This window comes from Magallana gigas, chromosome 2 (assembly GCF_963853765.1).
Source record: "Magallana gigas chromosome 2, xbMagGiga1.1, whole genome shotgun sequence".
Lineage (NCBI taxonomy): Eukaryota > Metazoa > Mollusca > Bivalvia > Ostreida > Ostreidae > Magallana > Magallana gigas.
In genome coordinates this window covers 17,463,268-17,488,561 of record NC_088854.1, presented here as the reverse complement: position 1 = coordinate 17,488,561, position 25,294 = coordinate 17,463,268, and the positions used below count along the sequence as shown (strand labels likewise).

Genomic DNA, 25,294 nt, shown 5'->3' with positions numbered 1-25,294 from the left:
TTTTATTCAACCTAAATTCTCTAGCCATAAACCGTGAAGAGGGGTTTACTGCACTCCAAACCTAAAGTAGGTAAATCTATTTGAATATTTGTTGAGTTTACGGATTTTCATGATTTTGAAATGCTACATGATTTAACCTAAGGTGGAATAACACACCTGAAAAAAGTCACTCAAATTAACAGGACATTTTTTTGAAAGATGTAATGATTGATAAACTGTACAAATGTCAAATAAGCGAAAAATTTGCAGCTAGTTTGGGGGAAAAAATTAATATCTATAGATAAGTTTCCTTGAAAAACAATGCTTCAGCATTCGTTACATCGCATTGAATTATTTTCAAGAACTAAGTCTTGTCAGCGGCGATGATTTGTGGTTAGGTCCAAACACTGTTTCACTTTCGGTTTGCCAGAGTAACTGCATAGGAGCGTTGATTAAAATCAACTCCCAAAAATGACAAAACGTCTTCAGATGATGGCGTTTCTTTAATTTGATACTCAAAATTATGACATGGAATGAAATGACTTAATCGCACTCTAACAAGATCGCGCATATTGCTTTTGAAAATGGAAACGGAGTTTTCGGTGTTATAAGATAGCAATTAATGCAACGCATCCATTAAGCATGTTGTATATCTACTTTGCTGGAAATTGGACCATGGAGTCTATTGGATATTCGAATTAATTGAAAAGCTTGTAGAAAATAGAAAATTTACACATGTTCATTAGTTAAGAGAATTATAGAGTAAACACACTTGCAGCAGCTTCGAATGAAAAAAATTGTGCTGTAAGAGTTGCCTTACGGGAGAAAAAATACTACCCTATCATTGTTTCCAACTGAGGTATGCTTTAATAACAGATGCTTGTAAACGCAATGTGTTCTAAATGGGGTGAATTTCAATAAATTCAAATTTTGTTTTTAAAGAAGATGGGTCAATAAGGCGTGTAAAATGCCCATGTGAGGAAATGAATAGATACTGCAAAATTAAAATATCATTAAATCTGATATTTAAAAAAAAAAAATTAGAAACAATGTAAATTTTAACATAACATCGGTTTGTAATCCTTAAATATTTTAATACTTGCAATATGTTGATTTAAACTGGCTTATGCGTGTCAAAACCTCAAAATGGTGTAATTTTTATACCTGCAATGCCTTTTCTTTCATAGAGTGGGTCTGAGCTCCATATTTTTGTCATAGTCTAAATGCGGTTTAATGGAATTTATACCGATTTTAATCAACAAAAATGTGGAGAGATGACCCACTATTCTTTAAAAATGTCATTTTGTAGCCCAACAATTGAACGTTTTAGAAAAATAATACGTCCGTAAATTCGTTGCCAACGTCTCATATAGCATTTAAACAACGCACTTCGTTAAGAATGAAATGGCTCAGTGGTTAGAGCACCAGCCAATAAGTAACTTTATAGAGTTTGGGTTTTTAGGTTGTGGGTTCGTACCCCCAAAACTTAAGGATTTATTATATTTTGAAATATTTCGAACTAAATATAGTTAGAAATTACCCTTTTGTAAACTTGTATTATAACATATTAAATATATTTAATTGAAAAGAATGTTAAATTCGAAATTGAATTTTACGACTAAACCAAATGGGCAGTTGTGCCATCTTACATATTGATGTTTTTACGCCCTCTGAGAGAGAGAGAGAGAGAGAGAGAGAGAGAGAGAGAGAGAGAGAGAGGAGAGAGAGAGAGAGAGAGAATCATTATTTAACTTTTGTGATTACTCTTAAATTACATGTAGATGACGCATTTTAGAAATGTAAAGTGGCACATTTCTTCCCTCTACATGCAAGATAAATTATGTCTACATGCAAGATAATTATCCACATGCAAGAAAATTATATCTACATGCACGTTACAAATCTTTAAAGAGAACCTGATTTTTATATGGGTAAAATCACTTACTTACGCCTGTATCTGACATCATAGATGCAACATAACTATGAAAACATGCAACTTTTTATGCTGACATGCGACTTATTTATGAAAACATGCAAGGTATTCATGTTAACATGCAAGAAAGTTGCGTTAACATGCAGGATAATTATAGTGTCATGCAACTTATTTACTAGTATGTCAACATGCGAGATAATTATATGTTTTTATGAATGTTATTTATAACAATTTACATGCGAAAGAGCTTGTATGTTGACATAAACATCTTACATGGTATCATTATTTACTCGCATGTTGACATAAAAAAGTCGCATGTCGACATAATTAACTCGTATGTCAACATTGTCACCTATATAAAAATCAGATTCTCTAAAAAGATTTGTAACTTGCATGCCAATATTATCTTGCTTGTAGACATAATTATCTTGTATGTTGACACAATTACCTTGCCTTAATTGTTGACATAATTTATCTTGCTTTTAGGGGACAGAAATATGAAATTGGCCTTTGATATCATTTTTAGTACCGTATATCATATATTAGAGGTATGTTGTATATATTTGATAACTGTTAGAAATTCACAGAATTACTGCAAAGGCCATGTATGAGATAATGATACATGTATTATGTTAGATGAGTTATATGATTGATTGCATGAAAAATAACCAACCCAGTAGCTAAAACATATATATCTGAGTAAATATATGTGGAAGACATTGATATATGTTGATTCTAAAGAAACCCCATTACTTTATTTGCTAAAAAGGCTGATTGGAGACCTATTTTAAACTTTTCAAAGCATATCTCTAAATTGTTGCGTCGCAAACAATACATTGTATTGGGGAAATTGTTGTTAATAAATAACAAATGGTTTTATATTTTATGCGATTTTACTGACTTTAAAGTCGAATTGGTTTATATTTTAAGATGTCATCTGACTCACTCCTATAGTTGGTATTTTTTTAAGGTTAAAAACAAATGCATGTGTACGTGCTACTTTACACGTTAGCGACCTAATATAAAAAGGCATACTCTAAAACCTAACCTGGCCTGATTGACATGGGCTGACACACGCTAGTATATTGTATTTGCGCTTACATACATGTTTATCTGTAAGGAAGTTGCTAGTTTATCATCATCACTAACGTATACGTTATTAAATATGCCATTTACTCTATTTTAAAGTCTTTTGTAATTAGGACATTTATATTGCTTAATCCATTTTGGTAACATTGCATTATGCAACCAAAGGTAAATAATGTAATCGATTTCGAAATATTTCTTTTTTTTTTAGTGATGAATGTTTTTCAATTGTATTAAACATTATACATGTAATTTTTGAAAAAATATTTCAAAAATAAATCTTTTGATACCGAACAAATACTATACGTATTCTTTAAAGGTGCATGACCACGATATTAACAAAAAGCTTGATTAAGTACGCATAACAAAGTACATTCACATTTCGATTAGTCATTACAATTAAATTATATAAGTTAGCATTTTAACCATGGAAAAATAACAGGTAAAATTCAATTTTAGAGCTCAAATCGTGACCATGTCCCTATACATTGATTTTCTGTTATTGTACAGGAACCAATTAATATTCTGTCATTGGATCTCACTCAAAACCATTCAACATATATAAACTACACATGTATATTAACTTTTCAGAGATGACAGTTGAACTGTGCAAAACGGTCTACAAGAGCAAGGAAAGGCTCGAAAACTGATCGTATTATTTCATGCTCTTCTTTAATTTTACCCCCTGTATATTTCACCTAATGTTTGCAAATCTGTGACTCTCAATTTTCTGTGAAAACACTTAGCCTATTCATGCGCCAAGAGCACAAATATAAATGTCATAACGCGTTTTAAATATATTTATTATTGTATAAATAAATGAATCATTCAAACTTATATAACCAATTTGATATGTACTTTTGAAAAATAATCATTTAATCATATCTACTCGTTAATGAAAAAAAATACAAAGTTTCTGGCAGTATATTTTAAGTCACGGAACCGAACTAAATATAATATGTTAATATGAGCCAGATGGCTTTTCCATGTATGTTTCATTTCCCGGACTAAGAGCGTATATAATGGCTTTACAACGACAATACACAATACCTCATACAAATAAACATCAATATGAATATAAATATTCAATGCTTATTTTTGGATGTCGATCCTATAACACACCATTCAAGGCTATGCAGACAAACTGTCATATTGCGCTAACGCGCGGTATTCAATTTGTATGCACAGCCTCGGGGTGTTTTAGAATCGACGACATCCAAAAATAAGCTTTCAGTGCTTTTAAATAAAAATAGATTTGCTTTTCAAAGACGCCCCGAGAGATATAAACTCTCTAATCAATAGATCTAACAATCTATATACATGTATCTATACATTACTATTATTCATTACAGAAAAGAATCTTTATCTAATATTTTCATTACTTACATGCATTTTTTTCATAATAAATAAAGTATGATTGATTTGTTTAAGAGTTTACAATTATCATAAGCTTTAAAATTTGATATTTCATACCATAATTGAAATGAACTAATATTTGCATCTTACAAAATTGCGTCCACTGTTATTTAAAGTAACAAACTACCTATGGATTTTAGCCTTACGACATCTCATTTCAGATCATTTATCAGACCTCCTTAGTAAGAATATTTATAAGAGGACTAATTGTAAACTATCATTAAACACACTCACAGACAGCCCTTGTGTTTTGATGCAATAGTAAAGCAGGCGCATCGACATACAAATCACGTGACTTGTAAACGCCATTGTTTATAGATCACCAAGGTCGACGCCATTTTACAAATTTAAAACAAGAACGGAATACATTTATAGGTGTGACAGTGTAATTTAATCAGGATTGTAAAAAACGGAAGGAAACCAGTTTGTAGTTGTGAAGTTTAATCAAGATGTAGAAACAGATGAAGCAGACGTACATGCACACAATAAATACATATAATAAATAATTGAATGTCATCTATCTTTCATAACAACTATCATCTTGCTTATACCCACTGATACAAAACTTTTCAATTAAGAAAAAATCTTCAATACAAATTCGAACATAACTGAAAAACAAAACAGAGTGTTAAAGAGGAATGTTCGTCATCTCCTCTGTGCCAATACAAGCTGGACATCACATTCATCTATTGACAATCACCTGTTGTCCTTTCGTTGTTTTTTTAAATTACATGCATACATAAGTTCAGCACATTTTGTACATCTCACCCAAATGTGGCCCTGATTTTGACCTACCTCTTGGGTGGCTATTTCTAGAATTTTCTTGAATTTCTAGAACTAGTACTACATAAGCATACAGCAGCTAAACAGTCATTACATAATTAATGTAAGGTTGGCAACTTGCACATTTGAAATAACGATACTTAATACTATACTAGTATTCGATCAATTAAAAAAAAAATACTGTTCCATAGCTTTAGAAAGTTCCAAGTGCCTTAAGGGAGATAACTCTATTTAGTTACGTAGTATCGGAATCACCATTCCATTGTGTCTTTCTGAAACTTTAACCGAGGACTGTTTTCCGAGTAGAACTGAGAGTACCATCTCCTGTGCTTTGCAACTAAAGAATCTTCTTTAGATTTGACAAACATTGGTTTCCGTTCATATCGTTTGTTGTTCCAAATCATTATGTCTCGCTCGACCTGCAAGTACAAAATCATTTACGTTACGGTATCGTATTAAAGTATATTGTTCTTAAAAAATCATAGCCTAGGTTGGATTGAAATGGCAAAAAAAAAAATATATTTTACAAAGAAAATCTTTGAAAATACAGTCTCTGTAGTTGAACTTAAAATAAACAATACATTGGTAAATATAAAAAAAAACCCAGGACATTTACAATCTCTTGGGGAAAAAATAGTATGTCCATCAAACTGGAATGAATACCTGGATAGCCTCGCCCAGCATAAGGAAATTGGCCACCACGGTGGGGCTGTACCGTTGTATGTAGATGTTATGCACTAGCTTCTGTAGCAAGGGCTCTGATGGAGTAATGTGATGCAGGAAGGCTCCGTTACCGAGCGGGGACTGGAATGTCAGATATACTATCCCTGGACCGATCTAAAATGTAAGTAAATAAAGACTGATCTACATCTACAACAATCTACATAATAAGTATATCAAATTACTCTATCTTTATAGGTCGATGTACCTAATATATATATTCATGTACAAAGTATTAAAATAAAATAATTCTATCTCTAGACAATGCTACAGAATTCGAACTATAATAAAATTACTGTACCCAAGGTCGATCTATAGAATTTTGATATAAAAACACTCCAAAATAATTCTAATTAACAAAAGTCATCAAACTACAGCAAAACCGTCTTTCCATCTAAGAAGTGGAGGCTTATGTAGTAACACCTCAAATCGCAGGCATGTTGACGTTATAATTGATATGTCTTCGATTGTTCGACTATCAAACAGCTTCTCGTAGTGGTTGATGTCATCTGTTCTCCAACATCCACTTAAACTGTTTACGTCATCGCCAATGCTTACATACGACCGATAACCGTCTGTTAGTGAATTTGTATTTAAAAAAAACCAGCCTGGCAAATTCTTTCCCTGATCAAGATGACGTCACGCCGATAGTAATCCATGGAGTATCTACTGACCCTGAAATTACTGTGGAATTGCAAAATTTGACTTAATGTTTCAAAAGAATGGGAAACGAAAAACTATTATCGTTATCATAAAAATCGAACTAGGACATGTCCTGAATTACAATGGCTTTTAACCACACACCAGGTATATTCATCGAATCATGACTGAATTACGTGAATTTGTTACATCAAACAGTTCAGAAATGGGGGTTTTTGCGACGATATGTTAATTTTGTACAGAATAAAAACATTTATTTAATTCATAAAAAAATTCATTGCCGAAAACGTTTCAATTCTGTATACAATAACAAAGTAAATATTTATTTTCTAAACGCATCTGCTTTGAAAATGTTCTTAATTTTACGTCTCCGAATTAGTCATTTTAAGTTATCTATTTTTTTGGCACATAACATTTTCAGCTAGGCTACTACATATTTCTAGAATTCTCTTAGTTGAAAACTGCAGAGACGTGCTGAGAGTTTGGATCAATCGATATATATCAGCTGTCATTTGGAATGTCTTGAACCACACAGAATGTAAGAAGTTGTTGAAGATAAGAAATAGCTGCTTAATTTACAGTTACTTCAGTTAATCGTTAGAATCCATTAATCGCAACTTTCATTGCTATCAGCAGCAACATGAGTACATTTTACTTGTCATTTAGAAATTACTTTTTAGATCAATCTGGAAATTTCAATTTGTAATAAGATTTCTCAAGCCATGAAGTATTGTTTAAAGAAAAATATTCGCCTTCGTTTTATTTTCGTCCTATCGCCCTGATGTCAGCAGGCAAATTTCAGACTGAGCGAATTCAAAACAATTTTTAAATTACTGTGGTCATTGGAGATTATCAATCATATACTGTGTCTGGGATTCTTCAAGACAAGGTGGAATCGTTTGCAAGTATAGGAAGGCGAATAAGAAATCATGGGCCGAAAATAAATGTACGTTATATAGGGTCTTCTCGTAGAAATCTTTAAGATTTCGATTAGTATTAATTGATCTTCTTTCAACTTTTTTCAAATCGAGCCTTTTTCCCCAGGAGTTTTAGATACTAGTTAAACAAATCTACAGATGACACCAAACACTACGAGTAGCTGTTTAAATACGAATGTAATTGAGAGATAACGAAATATTTTTTGAGTATCGTGAGGTGATAAGATACAGTCAGGGTGATCAAATCCAATAAAGCCGTAAGGGCTTAATGATAGCTTTGATCACGCCCGACCGTATTTGATCAACTCTTAAAATTAAAAGAATGATTCCTTAATCCTTATATTCGTATCATTTTCAGTATTTTAACGATTAAATATCAACATAAACACTGAACTGTATTGGACATTACAAAATCGATTCGTAGTGTTATCACAGACGATGACACTGGTACAACTAAATATTTTTCGCAGAAATTATTATTTTCTCCCATTTAAACAAGATCTTTGTTAGACAATGCAACTTTCTTAACAGGATATCATGCTCTAGATATTTAATAGTTCGACCAAAAAATGTTAATGTGCTTAATAAAAGGGAGTAATACATAATTTCAGCTAGACGCAGTTACTTAAAGTATTTATAGTCTGTCCCAAGTCATTGCTTCCATCCATTTTTGGTGATTTTTAATGAAAATACACATACCTGTGAAAGAAGTACAGTTGAAATCAATGAAAGGGAATATATCTAAGATATCTTCATTGAACAATTATTTTTTTTCACTCATTAAAGTTCACAGGAACGAAAAAAAATTTCTTACGGAGATTTATAATGGGAAATGTTTACATCTTTTCTCCATTCGGAAATACTCGGGATACCTCGCGCAATTTTTCAACGTTATCATCCGGGGTTATCAATGACTGATGCAATGCAAAATCTCCGTAGACTTTCTATTTTGGGATGTGTATTGAAACCTGAAGCGGTAGAGGGGGGCGTTTCAAAACAGATAATCTGGACATTTTTCATATGAGTGGATGAACGTAGTTTGAGCACAAAGGTATTTACGATTATTGAAATATCCAGCAAAAAGTGGTGGAAGCAAAAACTTGGGACAGAGTATAGTCCTAATCAATCTCTCTCAGTTTATTCTTCATGTATCTTGGATAATATTGGGGTATTTCTTTATTACGGAAACAAGTGCCCGGGGGACTCACCTGTCTAGCCTTGACCGTCATGTCTATTAGGTTCATTTCTTTTCCGAACAGATACAAGCAGTGGGTCAGTGTCATGGTCCCTATGTGTTCCTCTGGGGCGGGGTGGGGCTCCCAGCTCGCTGTCCAGGAGTGGGATCCAAACGACCACAGCTTGCTCCACATGTAGCGCAGGTCGATCCCTGACGTCATCAGTGGAGTGTGCACGCACTTCAGATGTTGCACGTCAGCGCCGTTCTCCGGGACCTCCTGTAAGAAGCGGAAATTTGGTAGTTTGGTTAAAACTTATTTAAAGCATGATAAAGTACGAATAAGGATTTTGGTAATTCAGATGTTGTCTGTTGATATTCAGATATTGTCTATTGATTCCGTAAAATTGAAAATGAATAAATAATCAGTTACAAATAAGTGTGATATAATTATGATTGTGAGAATTCGTTACCACTCAAGATGTGCAAGATTTAGTTTTAGTAGTATGTCATTTGAATGAAATATTTCGTTACAAATGAAGATTGATATATAGAAAGAAATCCCTTTACAACTCTATATAAGAGAAAGATTTCGTTATATCTCAGTATGAAACAACCTGTTTTACATTTTCATAAATGAGAATTATTTCGTTACATTTCAATGTATACATTACGAGAAAGATTCTGCATGAGAAAGATTCCATTGCGCAAGTGAAGTATTATGTTTTGTTAAGTTTTATTACACCTCAGTTAGGGAAGAACACTGTAAGAACCATTTTAACAAGAGCTTGGACTTTAGATAGTTGTGTCAAAAAGCAATGTGACGTAGGCCTGTCTATTTCATTGTTGGCCACTCAGCCATGGCTCATTTGAGCTAAGACTACGCAATCGCTTATCGGTGCATATTTTACTTGAATTCAACGTCATTGACGCAGGAAATAGATAGCTACCTCCTACCGAAAGTCCAAGGTCTTGTTTTAATGGTTCTACATCTCAGTGAAACTTGGTATACTCAGTATATGTCTCATTTATGAGGAAGATTCCTTTTCATCTCAGAATATTGAACAGACTCCCTTAAATTTAATAAACGAGAAAGATAATTTTTTAAATATCAACAAACCAGAAAGATTCCGCTACATATCATTCCATGAAAGATATTTCTCACACTTTGTGAGCGAATGAAGATTCTAATGATTTACGTTCACTTCTTGTTAAAGTGGGATGCTGGACATTAACAACCAAGTAATTAACTACTCAAATGTTTACACAATCCCTTGCCCCCTACCTCTATATGGCAATTAATGTAGTGCTCCGTCCGGCCGTTGTACACCCAGTCCCCTGACTGTATTTCCGGAATTACCGGAATCTGCCAGGTCGGCTCGGATCCTTCCGCGTGGTACCACAGGTAGATCCAGCCGTTCACTTCCGTCGACGTGTACGATTTGATCTTCGCAACATCTGGGACTGATAAAAATAAGTCGAAGAATCATAAGAAGGCGTTTAAAGTAAAGCATTCTGACACAGCATACTTATAAAATGACGCTTTTTCTAAAGTTAAGATATCTTTAAGTTTGAGTAGGGCGAGAAACCCAACGTTTTCGCAAATATTGCGTTGTTATGGCATATTTTGCCCATTTGTATATTTTAACACAATTTTATAGAACACATCTAAAGGTTGTCTAATTTCAAATTTGTTATGGCTATATACCAGAGTTTTTCTGCGTTCATAGTGATGCAACGGAAAATCGTGACTTTTCGTAGCGTTGTAAACGTAACGTCAAACTGACCGCGACTTCGAACTGTATAACGTAACTAACAGCATTGTGTATTCATTATCATAAACCATGACCATTTCATATAATTTGCTTTATGTTTTAAAGCAGTTCAGAAATAATGATAAGAATAAACCAAACAAGTACACACTCCATTTCTCTCTACCTACTAGTAAGCAATATTTTCAAATACAATGATAATCTTCAAAACGCAAGCAGCGGATATTGTATATGTGACTGCAAACTGAATTAAAAAATGACTTTAGACTTTCGGTAGGACATAATTATCAGACTATTTCTTGCATCAAAACAAGTTAAAAATGACACTGGTTTCGAGTGAAATATAGATTGCATAGTCTTAGCTCAAAGGCCAAACAAATCTTGTTGATTTCAAAGAGCCTTAAAAAGACTACGTCACATTGCTGTTTGACAAAACTACCTAAAAATCCAAGCTTTTATTGGAATGATTGAATTCCAATTGAATCTAATACTATACACCTGAGTACACATCTATATAACTCATGCATGCGCGGATCTAGAGGTGCCCCCCCCCCGGGAAGATGAAAATTTATTGAATTTACATAGTAAAATTATCACAAATATGCCTCGGACCCCCCCCCCCCCCCCCCCCCGGCAAACACAATTATCTTTCGCCCCCCCCCCCCCCCTTGAAAAAATTTCTAGATCCGCGCATGTCATGTATTTTAATACAGTAACTGACCCCGTGTTTTATGCATATTCTGTAGATATGCCGCCTTTTACTTGTCTATGAATATAGTAATACTAGTCTTGTATATCAACTAATTTACATGACTTTTTTTGTAAATGTATATACAGAGTTTTATATGAATTTCATCATAGTGTATAATATTATAATTACATGTATTCATGTATATAATTATAAAGTATTTCTAACCTTTATCTGTGTATATTTAAATTTCCAGTGTCTTTGTCTGTGATAACACTACAAATCGATTTTGTAATGTATAGTTTATCACATTTCATCAATGACTATTTCAATATATAATCGTACAACTGCTGAAATGGTACAGTTTCTTTCAATATTGTCCTGAAATTCAAATGTTGTTTAAATCTAAAGAAAATAAACATATACAACCTTGAAAACATGTGTGTAAAAAGTATGAAGTTATGCACTTTTATTCTGTTTCTAAAAGGAAATAATGACTTCGAAAATCTGTTATATTCCTTAGATGTAGCCAAAACTGACAAAAAATGACACATTTTCTCAAAATATGTCCACAGCTGTCGCCTACAACGATATCAATATATTTTATGTGAAATTCCATAATAAAGTTTTAATGTAAATTCCCTTGTAGGTAAGGGACGAAGTCTTATTTAAAAAAGTACTGAAAATTGGTGTCTCCTGCTAAGCCTCAAGAAAAAACAGGAAATTAAGCACTTTTATGGCCCAGAAGTCACAATTACCCTCAAAGTCTAATAAGGAAATTATTAAAAGATTCTCAATTTTTAAATATTCTTGTGCAAATAAACGCTACCGTTTAATTTTTGTGATATATCTAAAAATCACTTTAAAACAGGACAAAATATGACTGAAACTATACCTTCTTCGTAACATATAGTCCAATAAATTTCATCAATGATGCAAATGACGTATTGTGACCGCGCAAGTGGGGTTTGCATAATTACATAATTATACGAAATAAAAATCGCATAAAATTGTCAATAAATTAATTTCTAATATAAAGAAAAGCTGAAAATTATATACATATAAGTAATAAGAAATCATTCTTTGAATATTATGAGGTGATAAAATACGATCAGGCGTGATCTTTCTAACATTAAGCCCCTCGGGTTTAATGGATTTGATCACATCGACCGTATTTGATCACCTTATGATAATGCTAAAAAAAATTCCATCTTCCTTAAATAGAGTTTTCTTTACCTTTATCTATGTAACTTTTATTTATCAATAAATTATTTCTGACCTTTTTCCATTTACAAGTACATGTTTATATAGTATTGTGTAAATTATAGTTGTATTGACCTTTACCTATGTATGTATACAAAGTATGACTGAATCTTACCTTTGTACAAGTATAAAGTATTTTAACCTTTATCAATTTAATAGACATGTATAGTTATAATGGTACCAACCTTTCTCTGAGTATGGAATCTTGGTGCATTTCCCATCACTTCCCCGGAACTGCCAGCCGTGGAATGGGCATTCGATACAGTCGCCCACAACTCGCCCGCCAACGGCAAGATTGGCGCCCATATGTGGGCAATAGGTGTCAACGACATGCGCCTTTCCATCCTCCGCTCGGAATACGGCCAAATTCAACCCTGTCAACAAAAACTTGGAAAATGCTTAATCTTATCTTGTATCAACATATAGATGTATGTGGAAGACTTCTTATGCTTTTTTCGATTTGAAGACAGTGTGATCTTTTCTTAAGTGAATTTGTAAAACACAAATATACGAGAATCATAAAGTCAAGAAACGGATGAGGATAGGATAATGACATTCAGACCTAGATATTTTCATAGCAGACAAAATCGAATTTCGTACGACAATGAATTGTGTAATGATTTTTATCCCATTTCGCAGCATATTGTCCTGTTTTATCCAGTTAGCACATTATTACTTTAACTTGAAAAAATGAAATCAATCCAAATAGTTGAATTCATACGTCTAAATTAAACGATATCTTAATTTATCATTTTCAAGAAAAAGAATTAGAACTAGACACGATCTCGTTGCGAGCAACGAAGAGGTCTTCCGTGCGATTTTTTGAAGGTTATATGACCTTGATTTTGATATTTGACCCTTTATCTCCTTATCGGGCCAACAAAAAAAAATTGATGGTTGAATTTTGTTAGGAACATCATTCTCAGCATTTTATTCTATATTGATTTTCAAAATGATGCTTTTTAAAATATTTGTTCTGTTTGAGGTATGTTATCAACGATTTGTACTTTTGGCCCCTTAAAACCCATTAAAAACCCCTTGATACGGAACACATGATAAAATAATCATAATATATTGTTAAATAAATGTGAGATGAACATTATTGCTACCTAAACATATAACAAAATATTTTTCAGTAAAGTGCTATGGAAGAAAGACTTTAGAACCCTTTTGGCCCCTAAATTGAAGGGCCAGCCCCTTTTTCTTGGCATCATACGAAAGTTCTTTTGATATTAAACATATTTTGTTCAACAAGTGTTTAGAAATTCTTTGCCGTTTAGAGCTATCTGGGATAGGACATTTTAGGGGCCGACCCCTAATCTCCGTATTGGGGCCATATAACGAAACTTTTATGATTGAATATTGTTTAAAACATCATTCTAAGCATCTTTAATTCTATATTGCTTTTCAAAATATTTGTCCTTTTTGAGATACCGGGGTATATTCAATCGAAGTTTTGGACTTTTGGCCCCTTGAAACCCCTAATTACGTAACGCATGATAGAAATTTATAATGTATAGTTTTATTAGTGAAAGATGAACATTTTTGCTTCTTAAACATATTACAAAACATTTCTCTGTAAAGTGCAATGGAAGAAAGACTTTATAGCCCTTTTGGCCCCTAAATTGAAGGGCCAGCCCCTTTTTCTTGGCATCATACGAAAGTTCTTTTGATATTAAACATATTTTGTTCAACAGGTGTTTAGAAATTCTTTGCCGTTTTAGAGCTATCTGGGATAGAACGTTTTAGGGGCCGACCCCTAATCTCCTTATTGGGGCCATATAACGAAACTTTTATGATTGAATATTGTTAAAAACATCATTCTAAGCATCTTTTATTCTATATTGCTTTTCAAAATATTTGTCCTTTTTGAGATATATTCGATCGAAGTTTTGGACTTCTGGCCCCTTGAAACCCATAATTACGTAACGCATGATAAAAATTTTATAATGTATAGTTTTATTAGTGAAAGATGAACATTTTTGCTTCTTAAACATATAACAAAACATTTCTCAGTAAAGTGCTATGGAAGAAAGACTTTAGAGCCCTTTTGGCACCTAAATTGAAGGGCCAGCCCCCTTTTCTTGGCATTATACGAAAGTTCTTTTGATATTAAACATATTTTGTTCAACAAGTGTTTAGAAATTCTTTGCCGTTTTAGAGCTATCTGGGATAGGACATTTTAGGGGCCGACCCCTAATTTCCTTACTGGGGCCATATAACGAAACTTTTATGATTAAATATTGTTTAAAACATCATTCTAAGCATCTTTAATTCTATATTGCTTTTCAAAATATTTGTCCTTTTTGAGATATATTCGATCGAAGTTTTGGACTTCTGGCCCCTTAAAACCCCTAATTACGTAACGCATAATAAAAATTTTATGATGTATAGTTTTATTAGTAAAAGATGAACATTTTTGCTTCATAAACATATTACAAAACATTTCTCAGTAAAGTGCTATGGAAGAAAGACTTTAGAGCCTTTTTGACCCCTAATTTGAGGAACCAGCCCCTTTTTCTTGTTATCAAACGTAAGCTCTTGTAAATATAAATTTTATTTGCTCTATATGTTATGGTAAAATATTTTCAGGAAAGGAGATAAAGAACGAAAACCATTAAAAATTACGTCGTTTTTTCAAACTCGATTTTCGGGTCCAGGCGAGCTTCGACGCATTTGAAGCCAGACAACCATAAATGCCTTTAAACACATCTACAATCTTTTGTCTACAATCCCTGAAAATTTAAATTCAATATCTTTTTTCGTTTAGGAGGAGATAGCAGGACAAAATGACCCTCAAAAAATCACTAAAACATCAATATCTCCCAAACGGAAGTGACGTCATTAATATAAAAAATTAAATATAAGGTTTTTATCAATATCTACAAGATCTGAAATTTTCACGAAAATCGGTCAAGCCGTTTTCAAGAAATCGCCTGTACAAAAAAGCGTAAGAAAAAAAAAATAATAAAAGGGAACTAGAGCAAAGCTCGTTGCAAAGCAACGAGTGGGTCTTTCGTTAATGTCGAGAGTAAAGCTTAAAGTACCCGTAAGAAGCAGAGTTCTTAAACCAATAACAAGAGTAACTAAAACAATAAGAAAAAATTCGAATAATTTTTGGTACGACTTAACAAAATCCGATTGATCTTAAGTACGACTTAACAAAAGCCTTACCGATTATAAGAACGTCCTAACAAAAAAAATCCGAATGTGTTCAAGTACAACTTAACAATAATTTTGGTACGAGTTAATTTTACAGTTAACTTTGGTGGCAGGGGATAGTTTCGAAGGAAAGACCCGGTCAAAATTTTGAAATAAAGGGAGAACCTGGGGTTTGGCTGGTTATTTGAGGGGTATAAATTGCTAGAATATTTATTGCATTCATTTTGTGGATAGAGGAACTCATGTCAATTTCATTGATATATGACACTTTAATACTGGTAGCACTTTTCATCAGATATGGAATAAAAATGCGAAACTGAGGCCAACATTTTCACTTTCGGTTTTGTGCTTGAAAAGTAGGGTGGGTTCAGAACACGAAATGTCACTCGAAAAGAAGGTGATTGACCCCCCATCAATTGGTGATTATTTGCATGGGTATACATTAAGCTACAAATCCTATGGTAGTTTATGGCAGTTGCTCGGGACTGGAGCGCGGTTCTGGACCCGTGAAAATGTGAAAAAAGGGCAATTTTTCAGAAAATTTTGAGACCGTTCCTGGCTGTTCATTATAGTGCCATATGTAAGTTGTACTTGTTTTATTCTGAAATGTTTAAAAATTCTCAAGAGTCGGGACCATGTGTCCCCTGCATGCAAACCAATTTTAGCAAATTTAAAAATCCACTGAAAAATTAAATCTCATATATGAGCACTATCTCCCTCATATTTCCTCGACCAAAAAAACTATCCCCTGCCACCTTTACGCTTTTTTTTTCAAACCAAGAACGCAGAATCAAAAATTTCCGAAAAAATCAAATTTTAAACAAACCCCAATTGATCTGTAGTGCATCGTCCGATTTTAAAACATGTTTAACTGTAAGATTAAGCTTAAAAATTCTTTGGTTTTTTCTGAATGATTAATATCAAATTAACGCTTAGAAATGAGTTATTATAAAAATACTTAGTAGCCCTTTTAGCCCCTCATTTGAGGGGCCAGCATTTTTCTCTTTATATCAAATAAAAGGTTTTGCAAATATAAACATATTTTGTTCAACATGTATTCACGATTTGTTAAACGTTCTAAAGATATCTGAACAACTGTGTTTTATGGGCCAACCCTTTAACTCCTTATCGGGGCCACAAACAACAAATTTTTAGTTGTTTAGTTAGCATATTGTTTAGAACACTCTTTTTAACATTTTTTTTCTACATTGCTCTTCAAAATATTTCTCCTATTTCAGATGGTAATGATTAAAGTTTTGAACTCCTGGCCCCTTGAAACCCCTAATTACGTAATATATGAAATAAGTATGGTACTATAAAGATAAACAGCTGTACAGTGAACATTTTTGCTCCTATAACTAATAACAAATTATTGTTCAGTAAAGTGTTATTGTAAGAAGACTTTAGAGCCCTCTTGGCCCCTAATTTGAGGGACCGGCCCCCTTTTCTTGGTATCAGATTAAAGGCATTGCAAATATAAACATATTTTATTCAACAAGTGTTCATCAAGTGTTAACCGTTCTCGAGATATCTGAACAAATGTATTTTAGGGGCTGACCCTTAAACTCCTTAATGGGACCATCAACAAAAAATTTATGGGAGCATGTTGTACAGAACATTATTCTGAACAACTTTTGTTATACATTACTTTTTGAAAATATTTCTCCTTTTTCAGTTATAATGATCAAACTTTTGAATTTCTGGCCCCTTAAAACCCCTTATTACGTAATATATGACTTAGATATGGTACTGTATAGATAAACAGTTGTACAATGAACATTTTTGCTTCTATAATTAATAACAAATTATTGTTCAATAAAGAGTTATTGTAAAAAGTCTTTAGAGTCCTCTTAGCCCCTAATTTGAGGGGCCAGCCCCTTTTTCTTGATATTAAATGAAAGCTCGTGAAAATTGAAACAACTCTTGCATTACATGTTTTAAGAAAATATTTATACATCAAAAGGTATAACAAAAAATGTGCAAAAATTTCGTTTACAAATTTGATGCTAATTTTCAGGTTCAGGCGAGCTTTAAGGCCTTGAGCAATTTTCATAATTGAAAGCATGGGGGTACATCTACAGATATTCATCTACAATCCCTGAAAATTTGAAGCTTCTATCTTGATTAGTTTCGGAGGAGATGCGTGGACAAAATGACCCTTAAAAAATTATATAATCGTCAATATCTGAAACCTGAAGTGACGTCAACAAAAAATTTAACTAAAAACATTTATCCCTTCCGATGTTCTATAAGTCCGGAAAATTTCGTGCAAATCGGTCGAATAGTTTTCGAGAAATAAAGCTTTAAAGAAGGCAGAAAAAGAATGTTAAGAATAATAATAATAGAAAGAAACAGTAGAAAAACAAGAGGGTCTTCCGTTGGAAACGGAAGACCCTAAAAAGAAACAAAGCAATAACAATAAGGTCTTCCGTTGGAAACGGAAGACCTTAATGATGCTATCCTCGAGGACATTTTCCCTATTTTTTGAATGAATCCATTATACCAATCTTCATTCGTCATGCTCCAGATATATAGCATATGGTGCTTTTTAATATTTTGAGATGGCCCCCACTAAAAACCAGAAGGTAGAATTTAGTATTTTTTACATATAAGGTAGGAAATGACATATGGTTAAAAATAAAGAGTTTGGTATTGTAGTTTTCCCTCACACCCCCCCCCCCCCACCCCATCGGCCTCCTTCAATGCAAAATTAAAGTTTTCTGTAAAAATGAAATGCTGCTTAAGGAAAAATTAAACTTTTTTTCAACTGGAAATTGAGCCAAATTTCGGCCCTTGAGAAAACAAGTACCTATAATCACAAACACTTTATGCTAAATTATATGATGGGTCTATTTGCCACTAAAGCACTGAGCGTGTACATCAATTGCAGCAATACCCTTACATGTAAGAAACTAAAATCACTAGCGCAATAAGATACACGTAAACACAATTTTAAGAAAAAATATTTTGGAAATTCGGAAAATCATTTTAAACAAAAGGTTTAAAATAAATTTTAAAGAAATTAAAAAGATAGATTTTGTTCATTTCTATAGTTCATGTTATACTGATATACCTGATTTAAGAGACAATATAATATCTAAATACATCATTTTTAAAATCTCTCTCTCTCTCTCTCTCTCTCTCTCTCTCTCTCTCTCTCTCTCTCTCTCTCTCTCTCCTCATTACTTTCTTGGTACTTTCAACTCTTACTCAATAAAGTCATATATTCCAGGACAAGTATCAACCCATTTCCGATTGCGCCCTTCAGATTTGATCTTATCCTTAATTACCAATAGTTCACCCTCCCATTCACATTAACCAAAGCAACGAGTGGACATTTAAACTTTTTGCCCGAGTGACAACACATACGGCCGTTAACTAGGTCCTATGACATGTTCGGGCTACTCTGTGGGTCTTTTTAAGTCCCACTTCTTAACTCCCCCTCAAAAGAACGCTTTTTAAATACATGGTATTGAGCTGGCTGCGATTTACTCGATATCGATCACCGATTCACCAATAATGTGAGGGATATTATTTATTCATTATATTACTGTTACGGTTGAACTAAATTAAAAACAACATATACTAGATTTATTGATTTGAGGGGGAAACAAACCCAAAATGTGTATCGATTGGTCTTTCTCTGTCAAGAGTATCAATATCTGCGATTTTATTGATCTTCTACTATTTTGAAATGAATTCTTGATCTGGTTAAATATACCGTTTTATTTGTAAAGTCACACCTTCATTTGTCACATACACAATAACCCTTACGAGTCAAAGCCGTGTATACAAAACGGATGTACTTATTATACTCCATCCTATTACGGTAATTAAAAATACTCAGAATTTCGTGTATTGAGGTCACATTTGCGGAAAAGCTCTTTCAGAAAGTCATTAAATTATGATAATAATGATAGAACATTCAAAAAAAGAAAAACAAGATACCGGTATTTTGTTGAATAGGTGATGAGTATATGTTAACACTAGATTGATTAATGCCAGACGGTAAGTTGCATAGGCTAAATGTTGGCAAGAATAACACTGCTGAAAGTTGGTCAATTTATGCAAAACTTGAAATGTAAGTCATCGATATACAGTCGCATGTTAAATATTAATAACTGATTTTGTACAAACACATTATATAAAAAAAAACCCTGGAAAACTGCTATAATGACAGAATGGCGAAAAGAGGAATTTAATTTTGCAAAAGGTCTTAATGATGACCATATGATCTGATGGGATACTTTCAAACTGATCCGTCTTTTTTAACGAACAAAACATCAATCCATCCAAGAAAAAGATGGAAAGAAAACTAACAGAAGTTGCTGAATGGTACTGGTACAGACGTATCTCTTTAATGTGTTCATGCCAACAGACAGCATTGAACCTTTAGATGGATTGATCAAAGTAACCAATGGTTACTATAAAATATTTTGACAAAAATAAGTGAAGTTTGTCAAGACTCATTGTGAGGTTAAATAGACATAGCTTTAATCATGCATTTACCCAGCAGTGTTGTGTACATAGAATTGCCATGTTTTACACCCATAAAATTGTTCAAAAGGCAATCCGGATTTACGTAAAACTCTTTAAACACTTCCCTTAGTATTTCTTTTCCAAATTTTTCATTTGTAAGTCCATCGAAGAGGAACCTAAAACTAGTCTCTTTTTGTGAACTTTACATAACTTTCACCGATTAATCAAGTTTTTCTTAGAAAGCAACCAACCATACTAGCACTGAGTAAAATATACAATTCAATTTTGCAATTAGAAAGACCAAGATTGGTTCTAATTGTTTGTACTAGGGAATTGCATAATTATACTGAAAATCTTTCAACCGCGATTTTTAAAGGTGAAAATCGAAATTGCATAAAAAATCTACTACATCTGTGACTAAGAAAAATGTTGATTGTATCCAAGTAAACAGGCACCCTTATGTACCTTAATACAACAGTGCGAACATTTACATGTACATACAAGATATATCGGTCATTTGGACCAGCAAAATATTACCAGGGGAGTATGAATATTTGATAATGGCTGCCAACTAGATTAGCAAGGAACACGTTCTATTGCTCAAAAGATATAAAAATAATTGTTTTGTAATTTACGGATACGGGATGTTTTCGGGTGTTGTAATCAATCTAGAACGCATATTTTTAGGATTTAAAACATCTTTTCATTACAGTTAATTGAATCATTAATAAAAAAAAAACACCAAAAAACAGAACTTTCATAATGAGAATAAAACCATAGTGTATAAAAACCGTCTTTTCATTGAAGTATGAATAAAAAAAATTACATTCGCAGCGTATGCTTTTACAGGTTTGGCTTCGGAATTGTAGGATGAATCCAACTTAGCTGTAACAGCTAGCAAAGCATTTATCTCTAGCTTAAACTATGATCGGATCGATGGGTTTAATAAATCAGACACAATCATCTACATTTAGTTGAAACAATATGAGTGCGGTTTTAAAAAAAACCAACTTTTCCTTTACGTTTTGAGGAACAACTGAGCTGAAATTCCGAGTTACTTTGGTACATTTTGTCAGCCTTAGTTGCAGGCTGTTTTTTTTTTCATTTCAACTGATCGCCATCAGTTGTTGATGGTGGAAGTTACGTATGAATTATTAATCTGCTTCGGGGATCAAGGAAGCAACAGTTGCAAAACAAACTCACCACACCCGGAGTCTAAGGTGAACAAGTGTCTGCTAACGAGTTGTTGTATCGATTTGTGTTTTATCCCTGTAAAGCGTGTTATGAAGTAGAATGGACCGACAGCATTGCTTAACCCTGGGAGTCATTTATGGCCAACAGTAGTTTTCAAGTACTACAACAAATAATAATCAACTCGAAGTCCTTGAGAACGGCATATTCCTGCTATCTCCTTCCTCGTTGTGTGTTATCACTTGTAAAAATTGATCTTTTGCGAAATCACGAAATTTATGACGCAATAAAACAAATGAAATGTCATTCCTTGCTTAATTAATGTTAAGTTGTTGAACGGTTGGATTTATGCTGTATTGTTTAATTGTAGTCTTAAGTGTTCGACGAGGTTTGATTCAACAATAGCTAATGCCAAATCAGCAAGCTATTGAAACACTCTCACGAATCGAATTAACACCATTCTAGCTCATAGTTTGTTTCAAAGACCAAATCGGTTACTGATGAGAGTAGAATCACTCTCATGGTCGGGTTCTACTTCTGTAGGGCAGAGCATCGATCTGGAAGGTTGAAGGGCAAGGTGTTGGAAGGCATGGTATTGTTTTCAAATGGTTGAAAGATGAGATATTGAATGACAGGTTGTAAGGCAAAATATCGAACTGAAAAGCTGCATGCACGTCCAGATATCAATCCAGAAGATTGTATGACAAAATATCAAACTGGAAGATTGTATGACGAGATATCGAACTGAAATTAAGGGCAACGGGTCAAGATATTCAATTAAGGCCAGACGACACGTTCGTCGAAAAATGATAATTATTTTTCAAATTTTCAACGGCCTGATAATAAACCAAATAAAATCATTATTGTTTATTATCATCTTAAGTGATTAAATTCTTTAAAAAAAATATATAGATATGCCAAAAAACTTAGAATCAGCAAGTCAAGTGTATTTTCAATAAGATCATATAGGAAATTGTATACTCTAGTATCTTGCACAAATGCAAGAAAGCTTGTCAAAGTAAAAGTAAATCAATGAAAAAAGTGATATAAAATTGAGGAACGTATCGTCTGACCTTAAAGTGATAGGTAATATAAACGTAAAATATCAAACTGAAAGAGACAAGCTGGAAAGATGTAGAAGGAAGGAGAAAACAGAACCAAGGACCGGAGACCAGCGATTCCCGAATGATCGTTTGTGATCGCAACTTAATAATAGCAAAAGATGTAATACTAGTAAATGCATTGTTTTGTTCCGTATATTTTGATCTTTCAATAATTAACCAAGTCTAAATCATCAACAAGAATATATACAATGTCAGTCACGTACCTATTAAACGTTGGTTTCAAAGATTTCGTTATGAAACTTAATTAGAACAATTTGGCGGGAAAAAGGAAATTATCTTTAAAAAATCCACATGATAGTTTTTTAAACAACGAATTGACAAAAATAAGGACCCTAACCCTCGTCTTTCCTCTACTTTATCCTTGATTATGAAAGCAGTACTTATGAAAGCAATCAAGTAGTTTAATTAGTTATTTAACATGCATAAAATACTCAGTCATTCTCATAATGTATATGTACTAGACGCATTTATATTATTTTCCTGCTCGTGTATCATACTTAATTATATGTTGAATGAGAAATTGATTTTTTTTAACAAACTTAAAAAAGAAAAATACTTTATGCAAGATGAAACCCACAATTAAATGTCCCCGCAAAAATGATCAACATCTGGAATATTCTGTATTCTGTGGAGGGTCGGGTTTACCGCATACATACTAGAAATGACTTGATCCATGGAGTCGGGTATAATGGTAATGTAAACGCTAACATCGGCTGGAATTGTGTAAAACGATATCAACAAATAGCGTATATATTCAAATCTGGGAGGTGTTAATTTCTAGCTGTTATTTATATCTGAATTCGGTAAATTTCGCGCAAAATGAAATATATCATCCCCATTATAAAACTCATTATAACGTTCTTCAAACAGGGAAATTCAAAATTAAGTAATGTTTGTTCCGCTCTAAGAAGGAAGAAAAATCTCAGTGGAACGAGACGAAATAATTAATGAACGTTGTACATGTATTTGAAGTAAATTCAAGTAATGTTTATTGAGGTAAATAAATTTTAATTCAATATGATAATATATCTATGGAGGCTCTAAGGCCCGAGTTTTTCGATGCCCTATATACTAGTTTAATGTCATCAGTCAATATAACATACCACCATGCACTTGTTAATAAACTCTTATCTTTAAACAGGTAAATCATATAGTGACACTCAGTTTTGACACGAGCATATGATCAGCAAAGATCTTAGGTTGTTTAAAAATGCCAAAACACTGTGGTAACTTAATGATTGTAATATGTAGCATTGTAACGTTGTAATTCCTTACCTAAGGCAGTAATGTTTAATACATTTCCAGTCTGGAGTTTGAACCCCTCTATAAGCCCAAACCAGCCGTTGGGGTAGACTGGGGGTATGTCCCCCACAATCCTTTGTTTCCTCACTCTGTTGACCGTGTCCTTAATATTTCCCTCTGAAGCATACCCAATGTCACCTAGGTACCTAATCCTATTCAACGGCACGAAGAAAATACGGTACAGTTTGTACAGGACGTAAACAATGACCAAGTAGACTGCGTAAATGTACACAGATGAGAAATCCGTCAGGACAGTGAGGACTGGGTGGTCCCTCAGCGAGACCCACCACCAGCGCCCTGTCTCGTACAAGGGCACGTTCAACACCTTCTGTGAAACGGTTGCAGAAACGGCGAGAATCAATAGACAAATTATCACTCCCAATGAACTCCACTTGTGTAATTCTCCCATTCTTTGCTTCTTTCGCCAGGTGAAAGTTATTGACAGTTATATGCGGCTTGATTTATCGAATGTCCTCGTCTGCACTCTCTCTCTTTCATTGAGCTGCCACCATTTCCGCCAACTTTAGACTGAACATGATTATATAGCTCGGAGTCAATAGAAAATCACGCCCCATCACTCGATTTGGGGAAAAAAATTTAAATGCACAAGCGCGAGAAAAAAGATCGCTTCAATAGTGCCAGAGTGGCATAGTAAGTTCCCGAGTTTGGGAATTTAATGGGAAAGTTAAATCGACACAGCAAACATCGAGCTATGATTGTTCAAAATGTAGTGCAATATTACGTCGATATAAATGTTGAGGTCTTGCATCAAATCACGTATTGTGTTCATACAGTGGATTATAGGCTTGGACATGCATGGTTAGCTTTCCATGTAGTACGCGTGACGTCACAATCAAAGTTTTAAATTCAAGGTTATCTAATGTTCACTCGTGTCTTGCGGTATGTTATCGGTATTTTGATAAATTTTTTATCACGAATATTTGAGGAATATTAATAAAATCGTAAAATTAGATAATAGCAAATTGAGATGTGGTAGCAAATAATATAATTATGTGCATGTGTATCACTCAGCATTAATCACATATTTGATTATATGCGGGGTTATCTTCAATATTTGTCAAGATACATCCGCACACTAATTTTAACCCTAGCACTCAAGGTGTAGATCAAGAGCTGTCTAGAACAATTTTAACAAGACCTTGGACTTTCAGTAGGATGTAACGATCTATTTATTGCGCCAAAACAAGTTAGAATGACGCTTATACACTGATTGCGTAGTCATCGCTCAAAAGCCAGACAAATCCTGTTGATTTCAAAGAGCAATGGCTGAGCGGCCAGCAATGAAATAGACATGCCTACGTCACATTGCCGTTTGACTCAACTACCAAAAGTCCAAGCTCTTGTTAAAATGGTTCTATACGTACATGAACCTCATCATTAACGTGTGAAATCAGGTCATATACAACTCTGTTGATACTTGAGAGTGTCATGTTGTAAATTTTGAATTTACTGGGTGGGTGTAAATACAAAATTTACAACATGACAAGTTGTCATGTTGTAAATTTTGTATTTACACCCACCCAGTAAATTCAAAATTTACAATATGACAAGAGTCCGTGAAACCCCTGTTACATCGCGTCCTCACGGCTCTCCCGCTGCGCTC

At 33.6% G+C, this 25,294-nt stretch overlaps 1 protein-coding gene across 1 annotated transcript; it reads right to left on the bottom strand.

Annotated features, from left to right (window-relative positions):
- Positions 1 to 4,830: 4,830 nt before the first annotated feature.
- On the bottom strand, positions 4,831 to 24,425 carry LOC105340985 (cholesterol 7-desaturase nvd). Its single transcript, XM_011447254.4, has 6 exons — positions 23,644 to 24,425; positions 12,598 to 12,786; positions 9,975 to 10,153; positions 8,724 to 8,969; positions 5,861 to 6,034; positions 4,831 to 5,616 (listed from the first exon to the last, which is right to left on the bottom strand). The coding sequence occupies exons 1-6, from the start codon at positions 24,077 to 24,079 to the stop codon at positions 5,449 to 5,451; spliced, it is 1,392 nt and encodes a 463-aa protein (XP_011445556.2). The 5' UTR covers positions 24,080 to 24,425; the 3' UTR covers positions 4,831 to 5,448.
- Positions 24,426 to 25,294: the final 869 nt, after the last annotated feature.